The sequence below is a fragment of the Trachypithecus francoisi genome, unplaced genomic scaffold (genome assembly GCF_009764315.1).
Source record: "Trachypithecus francoisi isolate TF-2019V2 unplaced genomic scaffold, Tfra_2.0 Lachesis_group4, whole genome shotgun sequence".
NCBI classification, from domain to species: domain Eukaryota; kingdom Metazoa; phylum Chordata; class Mammalia; order Primates; family Cercopithecidae; genus Trachypithecus; species Trachypithecus francoisi.
This window is the reverse complement of record NW_022681469.1, coordinates 76,263,787-76,285,184: the sequence shown is the minus strand read 5'-3', so window position 1 is coordinate 76,285,184 and position 21,398 is coordinate 76,263,787. Positions and strand designations below refer to the sequence as shown.

General features: G+C 40.8%; 1 protein-coding gene across 6 annotated transcripts in view; it reads right to left on the bottom strand.

Moving 5' to 3' along the window:
• Window positions 1-21,398, bottom strand: part of DYNC1I1 (dynein cytoplasmic 1 intermediate chain 1) — a 343,168-nt gene that overhangs the window by 69,705 nt on the left and 252,065 nt on the right. For 5 of the 6 annotated variants that reach the window (XM_033192651.1, XM_033192653.1, XM_033192652.1 and 2 more), the window contains 3 exons: window positions 13,932-14,078; window positions 3,380-3,493; window positions 397-530 (listed from right to left, as the gene is read on the bottom strand). In XM_033192651.1, the coding sequence (XP_033048542.1) occupies window positions 397-530; window positions 3,380-3,493; window positions 13,932-14,078 (395 nt within the window). The remainder of the gene's footprint in view (window positions 1-396; window positions 531-3,379; window positions 3,494-13,931; window positions 14,079-21,398) is intronic. The other variant, XM_033192656.1, reaches the window with a different exon arrangement.

Below are 21,398 nucleotides of genomic sequence, written 5' to 3'. Positions count from 1 at the left end.
GCCAAGAAGGGAGAAATGCTAGACCTGGTAAAAGAAGTTGAGTATACAAGCTCAATGAGGCAAGGAGGGATAAGAAATATTTGGGGATTGTTACCTCTGATGGGCACATGTCTAGACCCTGAAGGTATGCGGAGATGCTGGGAAGGTGCAAGTGGTCTGTTATGATATGCTCAGAAGCTTCAGCTGTTTTCCCTCAAGGCAGTGTGAACCACCATAGACTTATGAATAGCTAATGACCAGAGCAGATGTAGCTCTTTAAAATAATGAAGACTTGAAGTTGTGCTTTCCATTTTTTCAGAGATGTTTTCTCATAATGTAAGGTGGTTAAAATCCAGAATGTGATAACAGACTTTCGGAAATGAAGAACATGTCATCAGTAAGGAAACAGAAAATCACCTTCCATGACGACAAGCCGTGTAGACTGTACCTTCCTCGCTGCCAACCACGAAGTTATTGACGTCTCCTGTTGGGAAAGCCATTCCGGTAACAGCGACAGACTTGGACTTATTGTACACCAGCTCCATGCTCTCCTACCAAAACATGGTGTGGTTACATTTCCATCTGTCAACTCCTTGCCATGCCAAAGATAGCACGGAAAAATCATTTGGCTAAATCATCTGTTTGCTTTTCACACAGCGTTACAAAAGACCCCAGCTGTGCCAGAAACCATGCTTTACTGCCCCTGACATTCATGCTTCTGTGGATCTCTGGTTTCAGGCCGGCTGGATTTCATCAGCATGTGCTGCTGCTTCTTAAGTCAGGCAGAGATGACAGGTGAGAATTTTGAAACTAATGGTGCAGAAACTAAAGATAATACTGTAATGGTTACACTTGTCAGCTCCAGGCTTTAATAAAACACACAATACCCTTGTATTTACAAACATTTTCAAAATCAATTGTTCGTGAGAATACACATGTATTAATATCAGATGTACTAAGCACATTTGTCAAAGCAGGAGTATGTGTCCTCCATGGACTAAAACCAGAAAGTTGTCACTCAGGTCATAAAAACCAGATTTCAACAGGGACTAGATTTCATGCAGGGCAGCCATTGGGTGAATAGGCTATAAGCCTGAAAAGAACAATATTTAAACACATATTTAAAATAGCAAATGGAAGTCTTTCTTTTATATAATATGATTTTTTAATTGAGAATTAAAGATTCCTAATCTTAAAAGATATACTGCTGAATTAAGTTTAATGACAGAAAAGAATAATCAATTATAACTAATATCCCTGAGTATTTCTGGCTATTTACATCAAATAGCCTATTTTGTGTGTCTGAAATAATTTTTAAAAAAATCATTCCGAGGTATCATATCATTATAGTTGCTTGAGAGTTTAGTCTTTCTTGTGCAAATGAACGACCATTTTGGCCAAGGAGTCCATTAAAGTGAAAGCGCAAGCTAACAGTCTAAGCAGCACAGACAAATTCTGATCCTGTGACGTGTTCAAAGTTTGTGATATCCATGCATAGGGAGCACACCAGCAACTGGGATAAGGGAGAGGATGCTGTGACTATGTCATACAGAAAACTGGATCATCCAGTGATCTGCTTCACCACTAAAATTAGCAACAAGGAGGAAAAGTCCCTTTACCCATTTGGGAGAGAGGAAAACCAGGACAACTGTTAGATGCCCCTATTCTTCCCTGCCATCCATGCAAACCATGTCATGAAATCCTCCATCTTTGTAGAGACACAGGAGTCTGTGAGCATGCTAAAACTAATACAAATGGACTTAGAACCAACATACGACTGGTTTTAACCTAAACAAATACATGTAATGAGCAAAATGGGCAATTAAAAATTCCTAAATAGAGGGTTTGCTCTTATGTCTGTTTATAATCTCCAGGCTTTTAAAAGAAAACAAAACATTGCTGAGAATTTTAAGACAAAGCCATAAAATACTAATCCCTCCAGGCCTCTATAATGTTAAAGATCAGCAAAAAATAGAGGAACTTCAATTGTAAGCCGCTTATTAGCACTCTCTCTTTTTTCTTCCTAAAATTATTTTTTAAAACTTAGTATTCTTTACATCTGTATTTTGTGGAAACCTAAAGGAGGTTGGTTCTTCACAGTTTCCATATTTCCTTTTGTACATGTGTATGTGTGTGTGTATAATAAAACAATTATTATTTTTTGAAGAGACAAAGTCTCACTCTGTCACCCAGACTGGAGTGCAGTGGTGTGATAATAGTTCACTGCAACCTCAAACTCCTGGGCTCAAGCAATCCTCCTGCCTGACCCTCCCAAGGAACTTGGACTACAGACATATGCTACCACACCCAGCTAATTTTTTAAGTTTTGGTAGAAAAACTAAAGTTGTGTTGCCTAGGCTGGTCTTGAACTCCTAGGCTCAAATGATTCTCCCACCTCGGCCTCCCAAAGTGCTGGGATTACAAGTGTGAAGCACCGTGCCCTGTCTCCTTATGTACATTTTGAAACTTTAACTTCTTCTAAAATTGTGTGACAGACATTCTAGGGTTTTTATCCTGGGAAAGAATACGGGAATGTTAACATTGAGAATTATTTCCTAGATATCGTTTTGCAGTTTTCTTCATGTTTCCTTACATTTTGGTCAAAGGCTACAATGACTTCTTCTCTGTTGTTTTTGGCTGCAGGATAGTGAATACTGTTTTTTCACACAAAGAAATATGGAAAAGTGTGTGTGTATGTGTTCATGTGTGTATGCGTATGTCTTGTGTGTTTGTCTACATACGCGTATCTTGCAAGTTGCATTTAGTCACCTCCCTTTGACAGCTTCTCCCACTTCTATTCCTTTGTTTGGTTTCCATTGTTGCAATCAGTACTGGTTTGCAGACTTGGGAACTTTTTCATTTTTGAATTCTCATTTACTGAGCAAGGAATGACAGGAGCCATACTAACAAATATTCCAGAGGGGAAAACAGACGGTTTGATAAATTCTTCATAGACACAGGCTGTTGTCTAGGCTATGGATACAAGCAAGGGCTTGGATTTCTGTTTTGCTGGGTTACCTTCCCTCCAATGCAAGTACCCATAAGGGATTGCTCTGCTGAGCTCCAACCTCGTTTGCATCTATTCAACAATGCTGTAGGGTAAGTACAATTCATACCATAGGTAACTTCCATAATTACTATGATTTAGAATGGATTATCTCATTTTCACTTGAAACTGACCTAAGGATTAATGTATTACAATAATTACATGATTTGTGGTAAAGGAAATGGGTTTTGGCTTCAAGAGAAGATTGCTGAAAGCAAGCCCTAGTCTTTCAAGTGCATCCATTGGTTTTAGCTCCTCTAGGATGTGAGGGTTTGGCTTTTAGGAACTATGTTCCATTAAGTAGGTATCTCTTTTAACCAGGATGGTGTTATGTGTAGGGAAAAACAAACCCACCTGTGGAGTTGAGAGCATGTCCAGGCTCCAGGAACACATTTTGCCATCAGTGGAGACAGTGATGAGGTTATGAGCATTCTGGGTCCCAACAACATTTACACAGTACACGGGATGCTGCAAAAACACAAACAAGGAAGATCAGACGCAGATCCAAGAGGAAATGCTTACATTTGAGTGTCAAACACATTACTCTAAAACAAGGATTAAAGAGTGACATAATCCTACAATAATACAAGCATCAGGTCATTTGCTGCTTTTCATTTGAACCTGATTTCTTTCTAAAAGCTCTGGCAGCAACACATAATAGTGAAAATACTTACAAAGCTTCAACTTGTTCAATCAGAATGCAATGCAGTGGAACAGAAGGAAGCTAGAACAAATGAGGTTTGATGGGGCAGAGACAATGCAGGGAAGTGAATTTGGATTACTGAATTTGGATTACTTGAACAAGTCTTCACTGCATAGTTTGGCTTCTAAGCTCAACAAGAGTGATGGAAAAAGACAGTCTTCAAAAGGCTAGAACTACTGACTTTTGGAAGGAATATATGTTACTAAATCTGGAGTTTAATGCTTTATAGTCACAATGCCAAACACTTGTTAACATTCTTTATACAAAGTGGTTAATATTCATACCATTTTAATCTGGGGAAGAGATACTGGTGGTGAGATTATTGGCACAGTGTACCTAGTGAGATAAAATTAGCTTCTTTTATGTTACTACAAAATCTAGGATAATAATATATTTATTTTTCAAAATACCATTTGCAGTAATATAGAGGCTTAGATTTGGCCGGGGCATTGAGAAACGTCATGTATACATCCCAGGAACCATACACAAGATGCTATAACCCTCTGTCATAGTCTTGTGGGTTATCCCACTCTGCAGAATTCTAAACGGTAGGGTAAAATCATTTGCAGCTGTGTATTAGACACTAAATGGAAGGTTACCATGAGCAGAACCTACAGCAATTTGGGTTAGATTTCAGGCAGTTCAGCCATCAGTGGCCAAACCACACTTACTTGGTGCTTCTTTGTGTAAATAGCTGACAGTATAAGTCTTACCCTTGATGAGTTACTGTCCATAATACCTAGCCACAACTACAATGAAACAATATTTAATATTGCAAAGTTGATATTGTGTAAAGGATGGTTCCCAAACTATTATTATCATATAAACTGCTGGTCAGAAGGAGTGGTAATAATTATCTAATGTAGCTACTCATCTGCCTCAACCAAGAGGTCGTTCAAAGTCTGCTTAAACACCTTCCTTAAAGGGCAGCCAATTTTCGCAGTATCTTGGGGGAATTTTTTCTTCCACTAATGGGGATAAAGAAAGTTCAAGGGATACTTTCATTGCAGTGCCCTCTGAGACCAAACTAATCAAGTCAAGACAGTACAACTTTTTGAATATTTATAGACAGTTGTTCCCTATTACTCCTCTCCCTGCCAAATCTTTTCTTACCCAGACTATCACTAATTCCTTCATCTGTTCCTTGGGTACCTGGTTTTCAAAACCTTCCCTATCCTGGTGAATCTCTTTTGAAAATGCTGTATTTTGTCTGAGTTCCTCCTCCAGTGAGGTTCTGAGAATCAAACAGAACTGTCTACCTATAATCTGACCAGCAGAATATAGAAATCTGGGTAGCACTGAATTATCACTTTTCATGTGATAAAAAATATGCCTGCATTTAATGCATGCAAGATTACATCTGCTTTTTTGACAATTATATCACCTAGTTCCCCTATGTCGATGGACAGTCAGCTAAGTCCCTATGTCTTCCACACCATGTCCCTACTGAAACTTCCAAATGAATCAGCCTTAGTGGATCTGCACAGTGGTAAGTACAGCAGAGATCTGAAGCTAAATGTTATCCCAATCAATTCTCTAAGTATCAGGAGGGCTGATTGGTTGTGGGATTGTAGGCAATGCTCTTTCCCAAGTCTCTGGTGCATGTAGAGCCTGAGGCAGCATATTATCAAGCCCGGAGCCACACAGCATGCTAACCTCTGTGTGGAAATCCAATGGAAGATTGGATGTAACAAATTTTCACCTGAAAATGGTACAGACTTAGTAAAACTGAAGAATGGGAAGGCAGGGTCCAAATACTGTTATGAACCTGAAATCCATCTTGCTTTTCAACAAGAGTCCAGTGGGGCTTCTTTGATAACCACTGAGCATCAACACAAATCGTTAAACACTAACAGATTAAGACTCAGAAAGGTCCAGCAGAGAAAGAAAGCAAGTATAGAAGAATAATAGAGCTAGGTGCCTGGAGAAAGAGTGTGTGTGGCAGCCCCTCCCAGGCTTTAATCAGCAGTACTGGCCTGTGCTTCCATGAGTAATAAAACTCAGTTTAAAAGAAAAAAGAGGTGTAATGAAACCAAAACAGAAGCAGACACTGGGGCATGCTTACACACACACACACACCTCTATCATTAAGGAAGAGAAAAGCTACAGTACACCTAATTTTTCCAGTATAGATGCCAGATTGTTTTTATTTATTTTGGAAATAAACTTACTGTGTGCCTGAAGGATTTTGTTTTACTTATGATTTCCTGTTGTCCCATATGCATATGTGTGGTGGGTGTGAAAGGAAATTGGTGAGTAATCTGTGGTGGGCCTCTTTTTCCTTTTTGATCCTGGTACCAATCAGCCAGCCAATAGTGAAAGTTGAAAGACAGTCACAAAATTAACTGCTCACTTTCAGCTATAGATTAGAAAAAAACAAACAGACATTCCCGAGGGGCGGAGCAAGATGGCCGAATAGGAACAGCTCCAGTCTCCAACTCCCAGCGTGAGCGACACAGAAGACCGGTGATTTCTGCATTTTCAACTGAGGTACTGGGGTCATCTCTCTAGGGAGTGCCGGACAATCGGTGCTGGTCAGCTGCTGCAGCCTGACCAGCGTGAGCTGAAGCAGGGCGAGGCATCGCCTCACCTGGAAGCGCAAGGGGGAAGGGAATCCCTTTTCCTAGCCAGGGGAACTGAGACACACAACACCTGGAAAATCGGGTAACTCCCACCCCAATACTGCGCTTTAAGGAAACAGGCACACCAGGAGAATATATCCCATACCTGGCCGGGAGGGTCCCACGCCCACGGAGCCTCCCTCACTGCTAACACAGCCGTCTGCGGCGATCTATACACAAGGCAGCAGCGAGGCTGGGGGAGGGGCGCCCGCCATTGCTGAGGCTTAAGTAGGTAAACAAAGCCGCTGGGAAGCTCGAACTGGGTGGAGCTCACAGCAGCTCAAGGAAGCCTGCCTGTCTCTGTAGACTCTACCTCTGCGGACAGCGCACAGCTGCAGTCCAATAGAGGAAAGAGCGGGGCCCTTGCAGACGCGAATGACTCTGTCTGACAGCTTTGGGGAGAGCCCTGGATCTCCTAACGCGGAGGTTGAGATCTGAGAACGGACAGACTGCCTGCTCAGGTGGGTCCCTGACCCCTGAGTAGCCTAGCTGGGAGACATCCCCCACTAGGGGCAGTCTGACACCCCACACCTCACAGGGTGGAGTCACCCCTGAGAGGAAACTTCCAAAGAAAGAATCAGACAGGTACACTCGCTGTTCAGCAATATTCTATCTTCGGCAACCTCTGCTGCTGACACCCAGGCAAACAGGGTCTGGAGTGGACCTCAAGCAATCTCCAACAGACCAACAGACAGTCCTTCTGACTGTCAGACGGAAAACTATCAAACAGGAAGGACACCTATACCAAAACCCCATCAGTACGTCACCATCATCAAAGACCAGAGACAGATAAAACCACAAAGATGGGGAAGAAGCAGGGCAGAAAAGCTGGAAATTCAAAAACTAAGAGCGCATCTCCCCCTGCAAAGGAGCGCAGCCCATCGCCAGCAACGGATCAAAGCTGGTCAGAGAATGACTTTGACGAGATGAGAGAAGAAGGCTTCAGTCCATCAAACCTCTCAGAGCTAAAGGAGGAATTACGTACCCAGCGCAAAGAAACTAAAAATCTTGAAAAAAAAGTGGAAGAATTGACAGCTAGACTAATTAATGCAGAGAAGATCATAAACGAAATGACAGAGATGAAAACCATGACACGAGAAATACGTGACAAATGCACAAGCTTCAGTAACCGACTCGATCAACTGGAAGAAAGAGTATCAGCGATTGAGGATCAAATGAATGAAATGAAGCGAGAAGAGAAACCAAAAGAAAAAAGAAGAAAAAGAAATGAACAAAGCCTGCAAGAAGTATGGGATTATGTAAAAAGACCAAATCTACGTCTGATTGGGGTGCCTGAAAGTGAGGGGGAAAATGGAACCAAGTTGGAAAACACTCTTCAGGATATCATACAGGAGAACTTCCCCAACCTAGTAGGGCAGGCCAACATTCAAATTCAGGAAATACAGAGAACGCCACAAAGATACTCCTCCAGAAGAGCAACTCCAAGACACATAATTGCCAGATTCACCAAAGTTGAAATGAAGGAAAAAATCTTAAGGGCAGCCAGAGAGAAAGGTCGGGTTACCCACAAAGGGAAGCCCATCAGACTAACAGCAGACCTCTCGGCAGAAACTCTACAAGCCAGAAGAGAGTGGGGGCCAATATTCAACGTTCTTAAAGAAAAGATTTTCAACCCAGAATTTCATATCCAGCCAAACTAAGCTTCATCAGTGAAGGAGAAATAAAATCCTTTACAGATAAGCAAATGCTTAGAGATTTTGTCACCACCAGGCCTGCCTTACAAGAGACCCTGAAGGAAGCTCTAAACATGGAAAGGAACAACCGGTACCAGCCATTGCAAAAACATGCCAAAATGTAAAGAACATCGAGGCTAGGAAGAAATTGCATCAACTAATGAGCAAAATAACCAGTTAATATCATAATGACAGGATCAAGTTCACACATAACAATATTAACCTTAAATGTCAATGGACTAAATGCTCCAATTAAAAGACACAGACTGGCAAACTGGATCAAGAGTCAAGACCCATCAGTCTGCTGTATTCAGGAGACCCATCTCACATGCAGAGACATACATAGGCTCAAAATAAAGGGATGGAGGAAGATCTACCAAGCAAATGGAGAACAAAAGAAAGCAGGGGTTGCAATCCTAGTCTCTGATAAAACAGACTTTAAACCATCAAAGATCAAAAGAGACAAAGAAGGCCATTACATAATGGTAAAGGGATCAATTCAACAGGAAGAGCTAACTCTCCTAAATATATATGCACCCAATACAGGAGCACCCAGATTCATAAAGCAAGTCCTTAGAGACCTACAAAGAGACTTAGACTCCCATACAATAATAATGGGAGACTTCAACACTCCACTGTCAACATTAGACAGATCAACGAGACAGAAAGTTAACAAGGATATCCAGGAATTGAACTCATCTCTGCACCAAGCAGACCTAATAGACATCTATAGAACCCTCCACCCCAAATCAACAGAATATACATTCTTCTCAGCACCACATCGCACTTATTCCAAAATTGACCACATAATTGGAAGTAAAGCACTCCTCAGCAAATGTACAAGAACAGAAATTATAACAAACTGTCTCTCAGACCACAGTGCAATCAAACTAGAACTCAGGACTAAGAAACTCAATCAAAGCCGCTCAACTACATGGAAACTGAACAACCTGCTCCTGAATGACTACTGGGTACATAACGAAATGAAAGCAGAAATAAAGACGTTCTTTGAAACCAATGAGAACAAAGATACAACATACCAGAATCTCTGGGACACATTTAAAGCAGTGTGTAGAGGGAAATTTATAGCACTAAATGCCCACAAGAGAAAGCAGGAGAGATCTAAAATTGACACTCTAACATCACAATTAAAAGAACTAGAGAGGCAAGAGCAAACACATTCAAAAGCTAGCAGAAGGCAAGAAATAACTAAGATCAGAGCAGAACTGAAGGAGATAGAGACACAAAAAACCCTCCAAAAAATCAATGAATCCAGGAGTTGGTTTTTTGAAAAGATCAACAAAATTGACAGACCGCTAGCAATACTAATAAAGAAGAAAAGAGAGAGGAATCAAATAGTCGCAATAAAAAATGATAAAGGGGATATCACCACCGACCCCACAGAAATACAAACAACCATCAGAGAATACTATAAACACCTCTACGCAAATCAACTAGAAAATCTAGAAGAAATGGATAATTTCCTGGACACTTACACTCTCCCAAGACTAAACCAGGAAGAAGTTGAATCCCTGAATAGACCAATAGCAGGCTCTGAAATTGAGGCAACAATTAATAGCCTACCCACCAAAAAAAGTCCAGGACCAGATGGATTCACAGCTGAATTCTACCAGAGGTACAAGGAGGAGCTGGTACCATTCCTTCTGAAACTATTTCAATCAATAGAAAAAGAGGGAATCCTCCCTAACTCTTTTTATGAGGCCAACATCATCCTGATACCAAAGCCTGGCAGAGACACAACAAAAAAAGAGAATTTTAGACCAATATCCCTGATGAACATCGATGCAAAAATCCTCAATAAAATACTGGCAAACCGGATTCAGCAGCACATCAAAAAGCTTATCCACCATGATCAAGTGGGCTTCATCCCTGGGATGCAAGGCTGGTTCAACATTCGCAAATCAATAAACGTAATCCAGCATATAAACAGAACCAAAGACAAGAACCACATGATTATCTCAATAGATGCAGAAAAGGCTTTTGACAAAATTCAACAGCCCTTTATGCTAAAAACGCTCAATAAATTTGGTATTGATGGAACGTACCTCAAAATAATAAGAGCTATTTATGACAAACCCACAGCTAATATCATACTGAATGGGCAAAAACTGGAAAAATTCCCTTTGAAAACTGGCACAAGACAGGGATGCCCTCTCTCACCACTCCTATTCAACATCGTGTTGGAAGTTCTGGCTAGGGCAATCAGGCAAGAGAAAGAAATCAAGGGTATCCAGTTAGGAAAAGAAGAAGTCAAATTGTCCCTGTTTGCAGATGACATGATTGTATATTTAGAAAACCCCATTGTCTCAGCCCAAAATCTCCTTAAGCTGATAAGCAACTTCAGCAAAGTCTCAGGATACAAAATTAATGTGCAAAAATCACAAGCATTCTTATACACCAGTAACAGACAAGCAGAGAGCCAAATCAGGAATGAACTTCCATTCACAATTGCTTCAAAGAGAATCAAATACCTAGGAATCCAGCTTACAAGGGATGTCAAGGACCTCTTCAAGGAGAACTACAAACCACTGCTCAGTGAAATCAAAGAGGACACAAACAAATGGAAGAACATACCATGCTCATGGATAGGAAGAATCAATATCGTGAAAATGGCCATACTGCCCAAGGTGATTTATAGATTCAATGCCATCCCCATCAAGATACCAATGACTTTCTTCACAGAATTGGAAAAAACGGCTTTAAAGTTCATATGGAACCAAAAAAGAGCCCGCATTGCCAAGACAATCCTAAGTCAAAAGGACAAAGCTGGAGGCGTCACGCTACCTGACTTCAAATATACTACAAGGCTACAGTAACCAAAACAGCATGGTACTGGTACCACAACAGAGATATAGACCAATGGAACAGAACAGAGTCCTCAGAAATAATACCACACATCTACAGCCATCTGATCTTTGACAAACCTGAGAGAAACAAGAAATGGGGAAAGGATTCCCTATTCAATAAATGGTGCTGGGAAAATTGGCTAGCCATAAGTAGAAAGCTGAAACTGGATCCTTTCCTTACCCCTTATACGAAAATTAATTCAAGATGGATCAGAGACTTAAATGTTAGACCTAATACCATAAAAACCCTAGAAGAAAATCTAGGTAGTACCATTCAGGACATAGGCATGGGCAAGAACTTCATGTCTAAAACACCAAAAGCAACGGCAGCAAAAGCAAAAATTGACAAATGGGATCTAATTAAACTAAAGAGCTTTTGCACAGCAAAAGAAACTACCATCAGAGTGAACAGGCAACCTACAGAATGGGAGAAAATTTTTGCAACCCACTCATCTGACCTAGGGCTAATATCCAGAATCTACAAAGAACTCAAACAAATATAGAAGAAAAAAACAAACAACCACATCAAAAAGTGGGGAAAGGATATGAACAGACATTTCTCAAAAGAAGACATCCATACACCCAACAGACACATGAAAAAATGCTCATCATCACTCGCCATCAGAGAAATGCAAATCAAAACCACAATGAGATACCATCTCACACCAGTTAGAATGGCAATCATTAAGAAGTCAGGAAACAACAGGTGTTGGAGAGGATGTGGAGAAATAGGAACACTTTTACACTGTTGGTGGGATTGTAAACTAGTTCAACCATTATGGAAAACAGTATGGCGATTCCTCAAGGATCTAGAACTAGATGTACCATATGACCCAGCCATCCCACTACTGGGTATATACCCAAAGGATTATAAATTACTCTACTACAAAGACACATGCACACGTATGTTTATTGCGGCACTATTCACAATAGCAAAGACTTGGAATCAACCCAAATGTCCATCTGTGACAGACTGGATTAAGAAAATGTGGCACATATACACCATGGAATACTATGCATCCATCAAAAAGGATGAGTTTGCGTCCTTTGTAGCGACATGGATGCAGCTGGAATCCATCATTCTTAGCAAACTATCACAAGAAGAGAAAACCAAACACCGCATGTTCTCACTCATAGGTGGGAACTGAACAATGAGATCACTTGGACTCGGGAAGGGGAACATCACACACTGGGGCCTATCATGGGGAGGGGGGAGGAGGGAGGGATTGCACTGGGGAGTTATACATGATATAAACGTCATGCACATGTACCCTAGAACTTAAAGTATAATAAAAAAATAAATAAATAAATAAAAAGAAAAAAACAACCAAACAAACAAAAAACCCCAAAATAACAACAACAACAACAAAAACACACAGCAAAAGAGAAAGGTGGACAAGTTTTGTTTCTTTTTTTTTCTTTCTTTCTTTTTTTTTTTAGAGGAAATCTCCCTCTGTCACCCAGCCTGCAGTGCAGTGGTACAATCTTGGCTCACTGCCACCTCTGCCTCCCAGTTTCAAGCGATTCTTATACCTCAGCCTCCCAAGAAGCTGGGATTACAGGCGTGCACCACCACACGCAGCTACTTTTTGTATTTTTAGTAGAGACAGTGTTTCTCCACGTTGGCCAGCCTGATCTCGAACCCCTGGCCTCAAATCTCGGCCTCCCAAAATGCTGGCCGTAGAAGCGTGAGCCACCATGCCTGGCTTATTTTATTTTCTAATGGAAGTAACATCAGTAAGTTTGATAATAATAGTATTTTAGTTGTGATGATCACACTCTAAGTTACTTGCAAAAGAAATGTTAATTCTTTGGAAGAGTTCCTGGGTTTGAATTTTCCCCCAAACCTTACTGCTTAAATGTTTTAACATTTGGATTTACAACTTCGGAAATTTCAGAAGGTACGTTCAGAAACACACCAGCCATCCAAACAGGGCCAAGACATGGTTTCACAGTACTTTGCCAAACACCTGCATCAAGCCCACCTTCTCCTGGGCCACAATTTTCTGTTATTAGTTGGGGGAAATGGGGTAGGCAAGAGCAATTTCCCAAGATTCCCAAGAACTAGTTTCACATGCATGTGTCTTTGGCCCCAGTCAATCAGAATTGGGGCTGACTTGGTATTTGTCATTTCCCATTGATAATCTTACAAGAGTGGGAGAATTTTCCTCCTCATGGACTTAGCTAAACAGCTGGCAGTCCTTTTTCACGCCAGAGTGCTTTTGAGGCCAGCATATGAAACAAATGCAGCAAACGCATTAAGGAAATTGAAAACAAGAGTAGAGCTGTATCCTTGGGCATAATTTGGGCATTTCAGAGAAAGAACATCAGTTACCCTGAGTGTCAAGGTAGCAAGGATTGATGGAGACATGCCTGTCTTCTCATTCCTCTGAACAATTGCTGTACACACCTGTCATTCTCTTAAAGGAAATGACAGAGTAGTTGTCTTATGAACACTTATACTGAACCTCTTCTACTAAATTATGGGTAATGGTTTTGAGATGTTGACTTTTAACCCCAAGGATTATATTGTCACTGTAGACTTTATGTTGAGACTTACACTACACATTCCAGAATTTAAAGTCAAAGTACTCTCTCAAATCACAAATGGAAAAGGCCTGTTGGCAAAAGTCCCGTATATCATCCCTTGACGTGAAATCCTTACTCTTCAGGATCTATTTGAAAATACATGTTTCTACCTTATAATGTAAATGCATAGGGTTTCTTTGGGAAAACAATTCCACAGATGCCTCGTCCAAGGTTCCTCTTCACTGGTGGCCTTTGGGAGAGCCAAGGAGATCCTCCCTACATCCTAGCACATGTAGGTTATTAAGAGACATACCTAAAGCCAGTGATTCCTTCATGTACTTTTTACTCAATTTTTAGTTGGTCAGGATTCAATCATAATAAAGTAGATCCTCCCAACTTGGCATTACAGAAAACATCCATACTTTTTGAGTAGAGTTATTTTCTCTTTCAGGGCCTGGTGGCTCACAGGGATATGGCAAAAATTTGCATTACCGTGTGTGCAGCAGCTGATAAGGGTGTCCGCTGCACTGGAGTCCTTCGATGACTGCGATTGTCCCAGAGAACAATCTGGCCCGAGTAAGTCCCACCAACCACCAAGTTAGGATGGAAACGGGCAAAGCAGACTGACATCACAGAGGACTGTCAGGGAAAAGGAGAGAGAGAAAGAGATGCACTGTGAAATGGTTGTAGACGGCTTGTTTCTTCCTGAAAACAGTTCATCACATAAACTCAATACATCCTGGAAAACAAAAAGCAATTTAAAGCTGGGACTGTAAAAGTGCATAGTTACTAAGAAATTTTGTACATAGGCACGGGACTTGCTTGGAGAGGCTGACCAATGGTTGCTCCTTGCAATCTGAAATTTGAAGTCCTGTCCATTTTATCAAATAGGCATAAAACCTATCTTAAGTACATCATTGTTTTGTGGTCTGTAAAGCTTGCTTTATGGACATTTCTCATTTGTCACATAAAATTGCAACAGAACTAATATTAATTCTCCACTAAAGCCTTTACGAAGCAATTTTTTACTTTGAGAGCATGGCCACATCAAGTTACACAATTTGCAGTGTTGGTAAAGACAGAGTCATTCTAGCTTCAAGGGCTTTAAGATGAGGCCTTATTTTTGTTTTTGCCTTAATGTAGACTTCCTGGAAGTATACTGACCTCAGACTGATCCAACCGACTCCTCCCAAAATTCCCTCACCTCCCATGGGCATTCTTCCTGATCTTAATTCTGCCCACTGCAGAAAATTCTTAATGTTATTCCTTGCCTATTTTAACAAACAACCAGAAATGGATTTCAGTCCAGCTCTGCCATGGTCTGTCAGTCTGTCACAAATGTGGTTTCTGAAGCCCCACAAAAGACTACTGGGCACTACATTTTGTAGGAAATTACTTAGCTGACATAGAACCATAATGCACTTAAAGTCAGACAAGTTACTGTTCCACATCTACTAAGTCCATTTTGATTCCTACAGTACTTTTCATATTTGCATTTATAAGCTAAAGTAATTGTTTTTAGTCAATACATTTCATGCCTTAATTAAATTAAATGAAGTCACTGAGAACTTACCATATGTAAAGAAGGCACTGTACCAGGAATGGTAGGAATAAAAGGGTAGTCATTGCCCTCAGCAAATTTGTGCTCTGGGAAACGGAACTAAAAAACATGGACGCAGATGAACAGATGGGCTACCAGTCCATAAGGTGCCTTTGTGGAAAACAGAAAAAGGTATCCTCTGCAGAAACACAGTCATATGGGCAGGTGCACGCCTTGGCAAATGGAGAGTAAGATGGATTTTCATCCCTATGTGTCCCTTCGGCTTGACGTTCTTGTGCAGAGCACAACTTGCACACCCAAATAGCAGCCCTGAATGTGATACACGCTATGACTAAATTGAAGGAGCATATGGAGTGTGTGTGTGTGTCTCTGTGTGTGAGGGGGATAGATGGAAGGAGAAGATTTGTTTTAGTTAGGGAGGGGGAGAGGAGGCTGGAAACGGTGAGATGGTTGGAAAGACCTCATGGAAGAGGATGAATCACACTTTGAAGTATACATGGAACATTCAAAGACTGGAGAGAAGCAACAGGCATTCCTGAAGGATAGGATAATGAAGGAAAAGGACTAGAGGCAGCAAAACGAGACTTGTGAGCAGCTCATAGTCTTTTTTGACTGGAAAGGGACTTGCATGGAAGAATCAGATAGTAAGAAGTGTGGCTAAGAGGTTGCCTGGGCTAGACAGCCGAAAGCCTTGAATGAGATTATTTGGAATTTTTTCTGTGGACAATGGTGAGAAATCACAACTTTTGGAGCAAATGAGTAAGAGGATCCAAGGTCATAACTGATACACCAGCAAAGTAGTAACAAAAAAACCCAAACAAAAACCTAAGACCTCTTTTTGACTAGTAAACTAAACATCTATTAAAATAAAACAGAACAAGACAAAAAACAAGAAACCGGCTGGGCGCGGTGGCTCAAGCCTGTATTCCTAGCACTTTGGGAGGCCGAGACGGGTGGATCACGAGGTCAGGAGACCGAGACCATCCTGGCTAACCCGGTGAAACCCCATCTCTACCAAAAAATACAAAAAAACTAGCCGGGCGAGGTGGCGGGCGCCTGTAGGCCCAGCTACTGGGGAGGCTGAGGCAGGAGAATGGCGTACACCCGGGAGGAGGAGCTTGCAGTGAGCCAAGATCTGGTCACTGCACTCCAGCCTGGGCGACAGAGCGAGACTCCGTCTCAAAAAAAAAAAAAAAAAAACAACAACAAGAAACCAAACCCAGATCTCCTATCAGCCTAAGGCTTCCTAGTTAGAAACAGCCTCAGATACTCTGAGGGAGAATAAAGAATGTAGACTATTTTTCAATGTCATGTTTCCCTACTTTGAATGATTTTCAGTTTCAATTCCTTGAACATGATTCAATGGAGAACATGCTCATGCCCCAATCTGGTTTTCATAAAGTTCAAGAATAACTCTCAATAATGATACTGAATTAAAGACAAAGAAAATAATGCTGGTCAGCTTCTTGTTTTACACATCCCACAGAAATGATTCTTAGCTTTCAATTGATGAAATTCTTATGTTGCTGGAGCTATGTTGGAAATTTTTTTTTAAAGCTTCAGAAAGATTTAAAATTATCCAGGTGGTATCAACAATTGAATTTACCAAAGCTCAAATCAATATGGATAAAGGAATGTCATTCAATTTTTAAAATGCAGAATTCAACCACTTGATTGCTTCTGTGTTTCAGCTAAATCCCAGCAAATATCCCTCCCAAGCTTGTACTGTTTGTTGAGACTAAACCAGAGGAAAACCAGCAGTGGAGGTATTTCTACAAAACTGAAACACATAGTCGGCAATCAACTAGAACCCAGCCCCATAGGGTGACAACTCCAAAACCTACTTGTCCATTCACTAATTTGGTCAGTCTTCATTCATTCATTCATCCAACACTTACCACCAACAAAGGACTACTAAACCATTTCAAAAAATTTTAAATGTCACAAAAGCCCTCTATCTCAAATTCAGAGTTTTATTTAAATTTGATAAAAAGTGAAGTTAATGCTAAAAAAAAAAGTAGGCCGGGCGCGGTGGCTCAAGCCTGTAATCCCAGCACTTTGGGAGGCCGAGACGGGCGGATCACGAGGTCAGGAGATCGAGACCATCCTGGCTAACATGGTGAAACCCCGTCTCTACTAAAAAATACAAAAAAAACTAGCCGGGTGACGTGGCGGGCGCCTGTAGTCCCAGCTGCTCGGGAGGCTGAGGCAGGAGAATGGCGTAAACCCGGGAGGCGGAGCTTGCAGTGAGCTGAGACCCGGCCACTGCACTCCAGCCTGGGCGGCAGAGCAAGACTCCGTCTCAAAAAAAAAAAAAAAAAAAAAAAAAAAAAAAAGTAACACCAGCTTGCAGCGCCAGAGTTCTGCCTCCAGAGTCCTGCCTCCAGAGTCTACTTTGTTTTGCTGAAAACCTGTTTTTACAATATATCCATGAGGAAAAAGAGTAGACTTTTTTTTCAATTTTCTATTTGGAAGATGAGGTATAGTTATGTTCATCAATTTCACTTATATCTTAAGCTCAACACATTAATTATAATATATGTTATATGTATTACATGACATATATGTTAAAATATATATGGATATGTTTACATATCTATTCTGTGTTCAACACAGGTATCCAGGGTACACCACACTATGCACCATCATTCAGGTAAAAACACTAGGGTAGTAAGATCTCAATGACCTAGATGTAAACTTGAGAATTCAGTCATTTCACAAGATGTCTTTACATACCCTAATGTTTGATGTAATGGTGGCCAACATTTGGATAAGTGAGTTAATTTTTTATTTTTCATCCAAAAGTTTCCTTGCTTTGTTATTCTATAAGAATATATGTGTATAGATATTTTTATAGTCTTAACTACAGTTTGGACAATGAGAGCTCCTCTTTTAATTTGGAAAGTCTACATCAACAATCCTCAGAGTAAAAGATCTCAGAAATCTTTTACTGTTGAAACCCCCTGCTGTTACCACAGTTACCTAGGTAGTCATTGCTGTTGCTGCTAATTGTCATAGAATTTACTGACTGTCAGTAAAAAGAGCAAATGATATCATCCTGTCAACTACCTTTATTTGGTTAGAAGTAAAAAAGCATTTCAGAAAAATTGATTGACACTACTAAAAAATGTGGGGATTTTTGTCCTACATTTTTAACAGTACGTTTTTCTGGCGATAAAATCTAAAACATCATTATTAGTAACACCATTGTTATTTTTCAAAATTTCATTACTTCCCTATGCAGTTGAAATTTTATATTAAGTTATTCAGTGTTATAATAAAGCATTATTAAACTAAGACTAACAAAATGCAGACAAACAAAATTAGCTGAAAACAAGAAGTTTCCTAGCCTTGTTATTCTATAAGAATATATAAGTGTATAGATATTTTTATAGTCTTAACTATTTCCTATTCTATTTTATTCCTTAAAATGTTAATGCCTTAGAATTACTTTGAAAAATAATGTATGGCCTTTAAAAATTCAAATCAAGCTGGGTGCAGAGGCTCACACCTATAATCTCAGAACTTTGGGAGGCCAAGGTAGGAGGATTGCTTGAGCCTAGGAGTTCGAGACCAGCATGGGCAACATGGCGAAACCCCATCTCTATAAAATACTTATAAAAGAAAAATCAATCAAGTAGTTTACGTGAGTGGAAAATAATTATAAAGTTGGTGAGGATTTTTCGATAATGTTAACTAATCAAAGTAATCTTTCCTGACGCTACAGTTGAACTCTATTTTCACACGGCTATTGATTTCATTGATGTGGCCGTATTGTTGGTCAAATCAGGGGCTCAGAAATATGATGAGGTCATATGTAACAAGCTTAATGAAAAGCTGGTAAGACTGACTGTAAATATTCCAACACACATAACAGAAAGACAGTGTTACATCAGGAACCACAATTTCTAAGAGGGCAAGCATCACATTTTGATTATTTGCACAATATGTTCCTCCCAAGTTCAGACAAGCAAAGTTTTGAGACTATATTTTGCAGACCAAGCCATCTCTATTGACAGTTTCCAAAGTTTTTAGCAGATGCCTTAGACCAAAGCCTCCTGAGAAAAGGGTTGTTTTTTTTTTTTTTTGAGACGGAGTCTCGCTCTGTCGCCCAGGCTGGAGTGCAGTGGCCAGATTTCAGCTCACTGCAAGCTCCGCCTCCCGGGTTTATGCCATTCTCCTGCCTCAGCCTCCCAAGTAGCTGGGACTACAGGCGCTCGCCACCTTGCCCGGCTAGCTTTTTGTATTTTTTTTTTAGTAGAGACAGAGTTTCACCGTGTTAGCCAGGATAGTCTCGATCTCCTGACCTGGTGATCCGCCCGTCTCGGCCTCCCAAAGTGCTGGGATTACAGGCTTGAGTCACTGTGCCTGGCCAAGGGTTTGCTTTTTAATCCTGAGCAGACGGCCCAGTTACTGGCCGCCCCTGCAAAGACAGACCACCTCCTTATCCATATAGCCACATGTTCACTTGCACATGAGCTGACCCACTAAACAGAGTTCCACCTCTTCATCATCTATTTAAAGAGAAGTCAGTTTATTTTACACCATTCACAGGGAATTCCACAGAGATGAGGGTGAGATTCAGCTTGGAATGTCTCCCTTCACTCACTGCACACCATCACTACATTCAATTCAAGTTAGCCCAGACCTGTCTTTAAGTGGCTGTGGAGGCTGTTTTCTATTTTGTAGAGCTAATCCAGGCCAGCTTAGAGATGGTACTTCCCCTTAACCACAGACCCAGATGCCCAGGGTGAACAACCTTTGGTCATTCCTGGCTGGGAAGCTTACCCTCTAGGCTCCCATTTGATCTGGTTGCCTCTGACCTTCCATGTGTGGCACTCTGCCCACTCCACAGCCATTATGCCTGGGTGGGAGAAATAGGGGTTCTGCTTTCAAAAAGCATCTCCTATTTCAAGTACCATCTCTTCTGGGGAGGGGATGGTCCTCAGGGAGGGACTGGTCATATTGTTGCCATATGCTGTTTAATGGTGGCTGACGTTTTATTTGCCTAAAAACAAATGCTTCACTGTCTGAGGGCTTTGAGGCAGACAGATCAGATGCTTCTAGCTATTAGTGAACTAGTATGTATTTCTGCCAGTACCTAAAAAACTCACAAAGATATTTCTTTTGTTAATGGAAAAGTGTATTTGGAGAAGACTGCTGTTGAAAACCCCTCCTACAGGCAACCATGTAGCGCCAGGCATTTGGCAACATGGAAGGTGTGAAGCTGGTCAAGACGACATGAGTCATGGGTCAGGCACTTAACTTTAATTGAGATGAAGGGAAAGGGTCTTTTTTTCTTTATATCATTATTATTATTATTATTGAGACAAGGTCTCGCTCTGTAACCCAGGCTGGAATAAAATGGCACAGTCACAGCTCACTGCAGCCTCGATCTCCTGGGCTCAAGGGATCCTCCTGCCTCATCCTCCTGAGTAGCTGGGATTACAGGCACGTGAAACCACACCGAGGTAATTTTTAAATTTTTTTGTAGCGATGGGGTCTAGCTATGTTGCCATGGCTGGTCTCCGACTCCTGGGTTCAAGCAATCCTCCTGCCTCAACCTCCCAAAGTGCTGGGATTACAGGTATGAGCCAACATTTCCAGCCTCTTTTTTCTTCTAAAACTATCCCTTCCTCTCTCTAAGTCTCTGTCCTGGGGTGCACAGGCTATTCTAAATTCTAAGAGGAGTAAGCATCTACCAAAAGTTATCACCCCATTAATGTGGGGATGCCCAGGAGCAAAGACTGAGTCAGTCACCTGCTCCCTCTTGACACTGTTTATACTAAGAAATAAAAAGCAGCTGATTCTAAAATTTGATTTCCTATAGATTAGAAATCTTGATAACCTTTCTTAGAATTCCTTGGAATTTTCATGCCTTTCAGTATTTAGACCCTATCATGTGCCTTGTCCTGGCTTTTATGCTGAGAATACAAAGGTAGTAGGCAAACCACAAATAACATACCATTTCACATCCACTAGGTTGACTATAATTTTTTTAAAATGGAAGTAAGTGTTGGTGACAATGTGGAGAGATTGGAACACTCATTACAATGCTTGTGGGAATGTACAATGGTGCAGCCACTCTGGAGAACAGTCTGGCAGTTCCCCAAAACATTAAACAAAGAATTATCATATGTCCCACCAATTCCACTCCTAGGTATATACCCAAGATAATTGAAAAAATATGTCTTCACAAAAGCTTGTATACTAATGTCCACAGCGGCATTATTCATAATAGTTAAAAAGTGGAAACAACTCAAATGTCCCTCAACTGAGGAATGAATAAACGAAATGTGGTAAATCCATACAATGGAATGTTTGGCAATGAAAAGAATAAAGTACTGATGCATGCTATAGCATGGATGAACCTTGAAATCATTACACTAACTGAAACA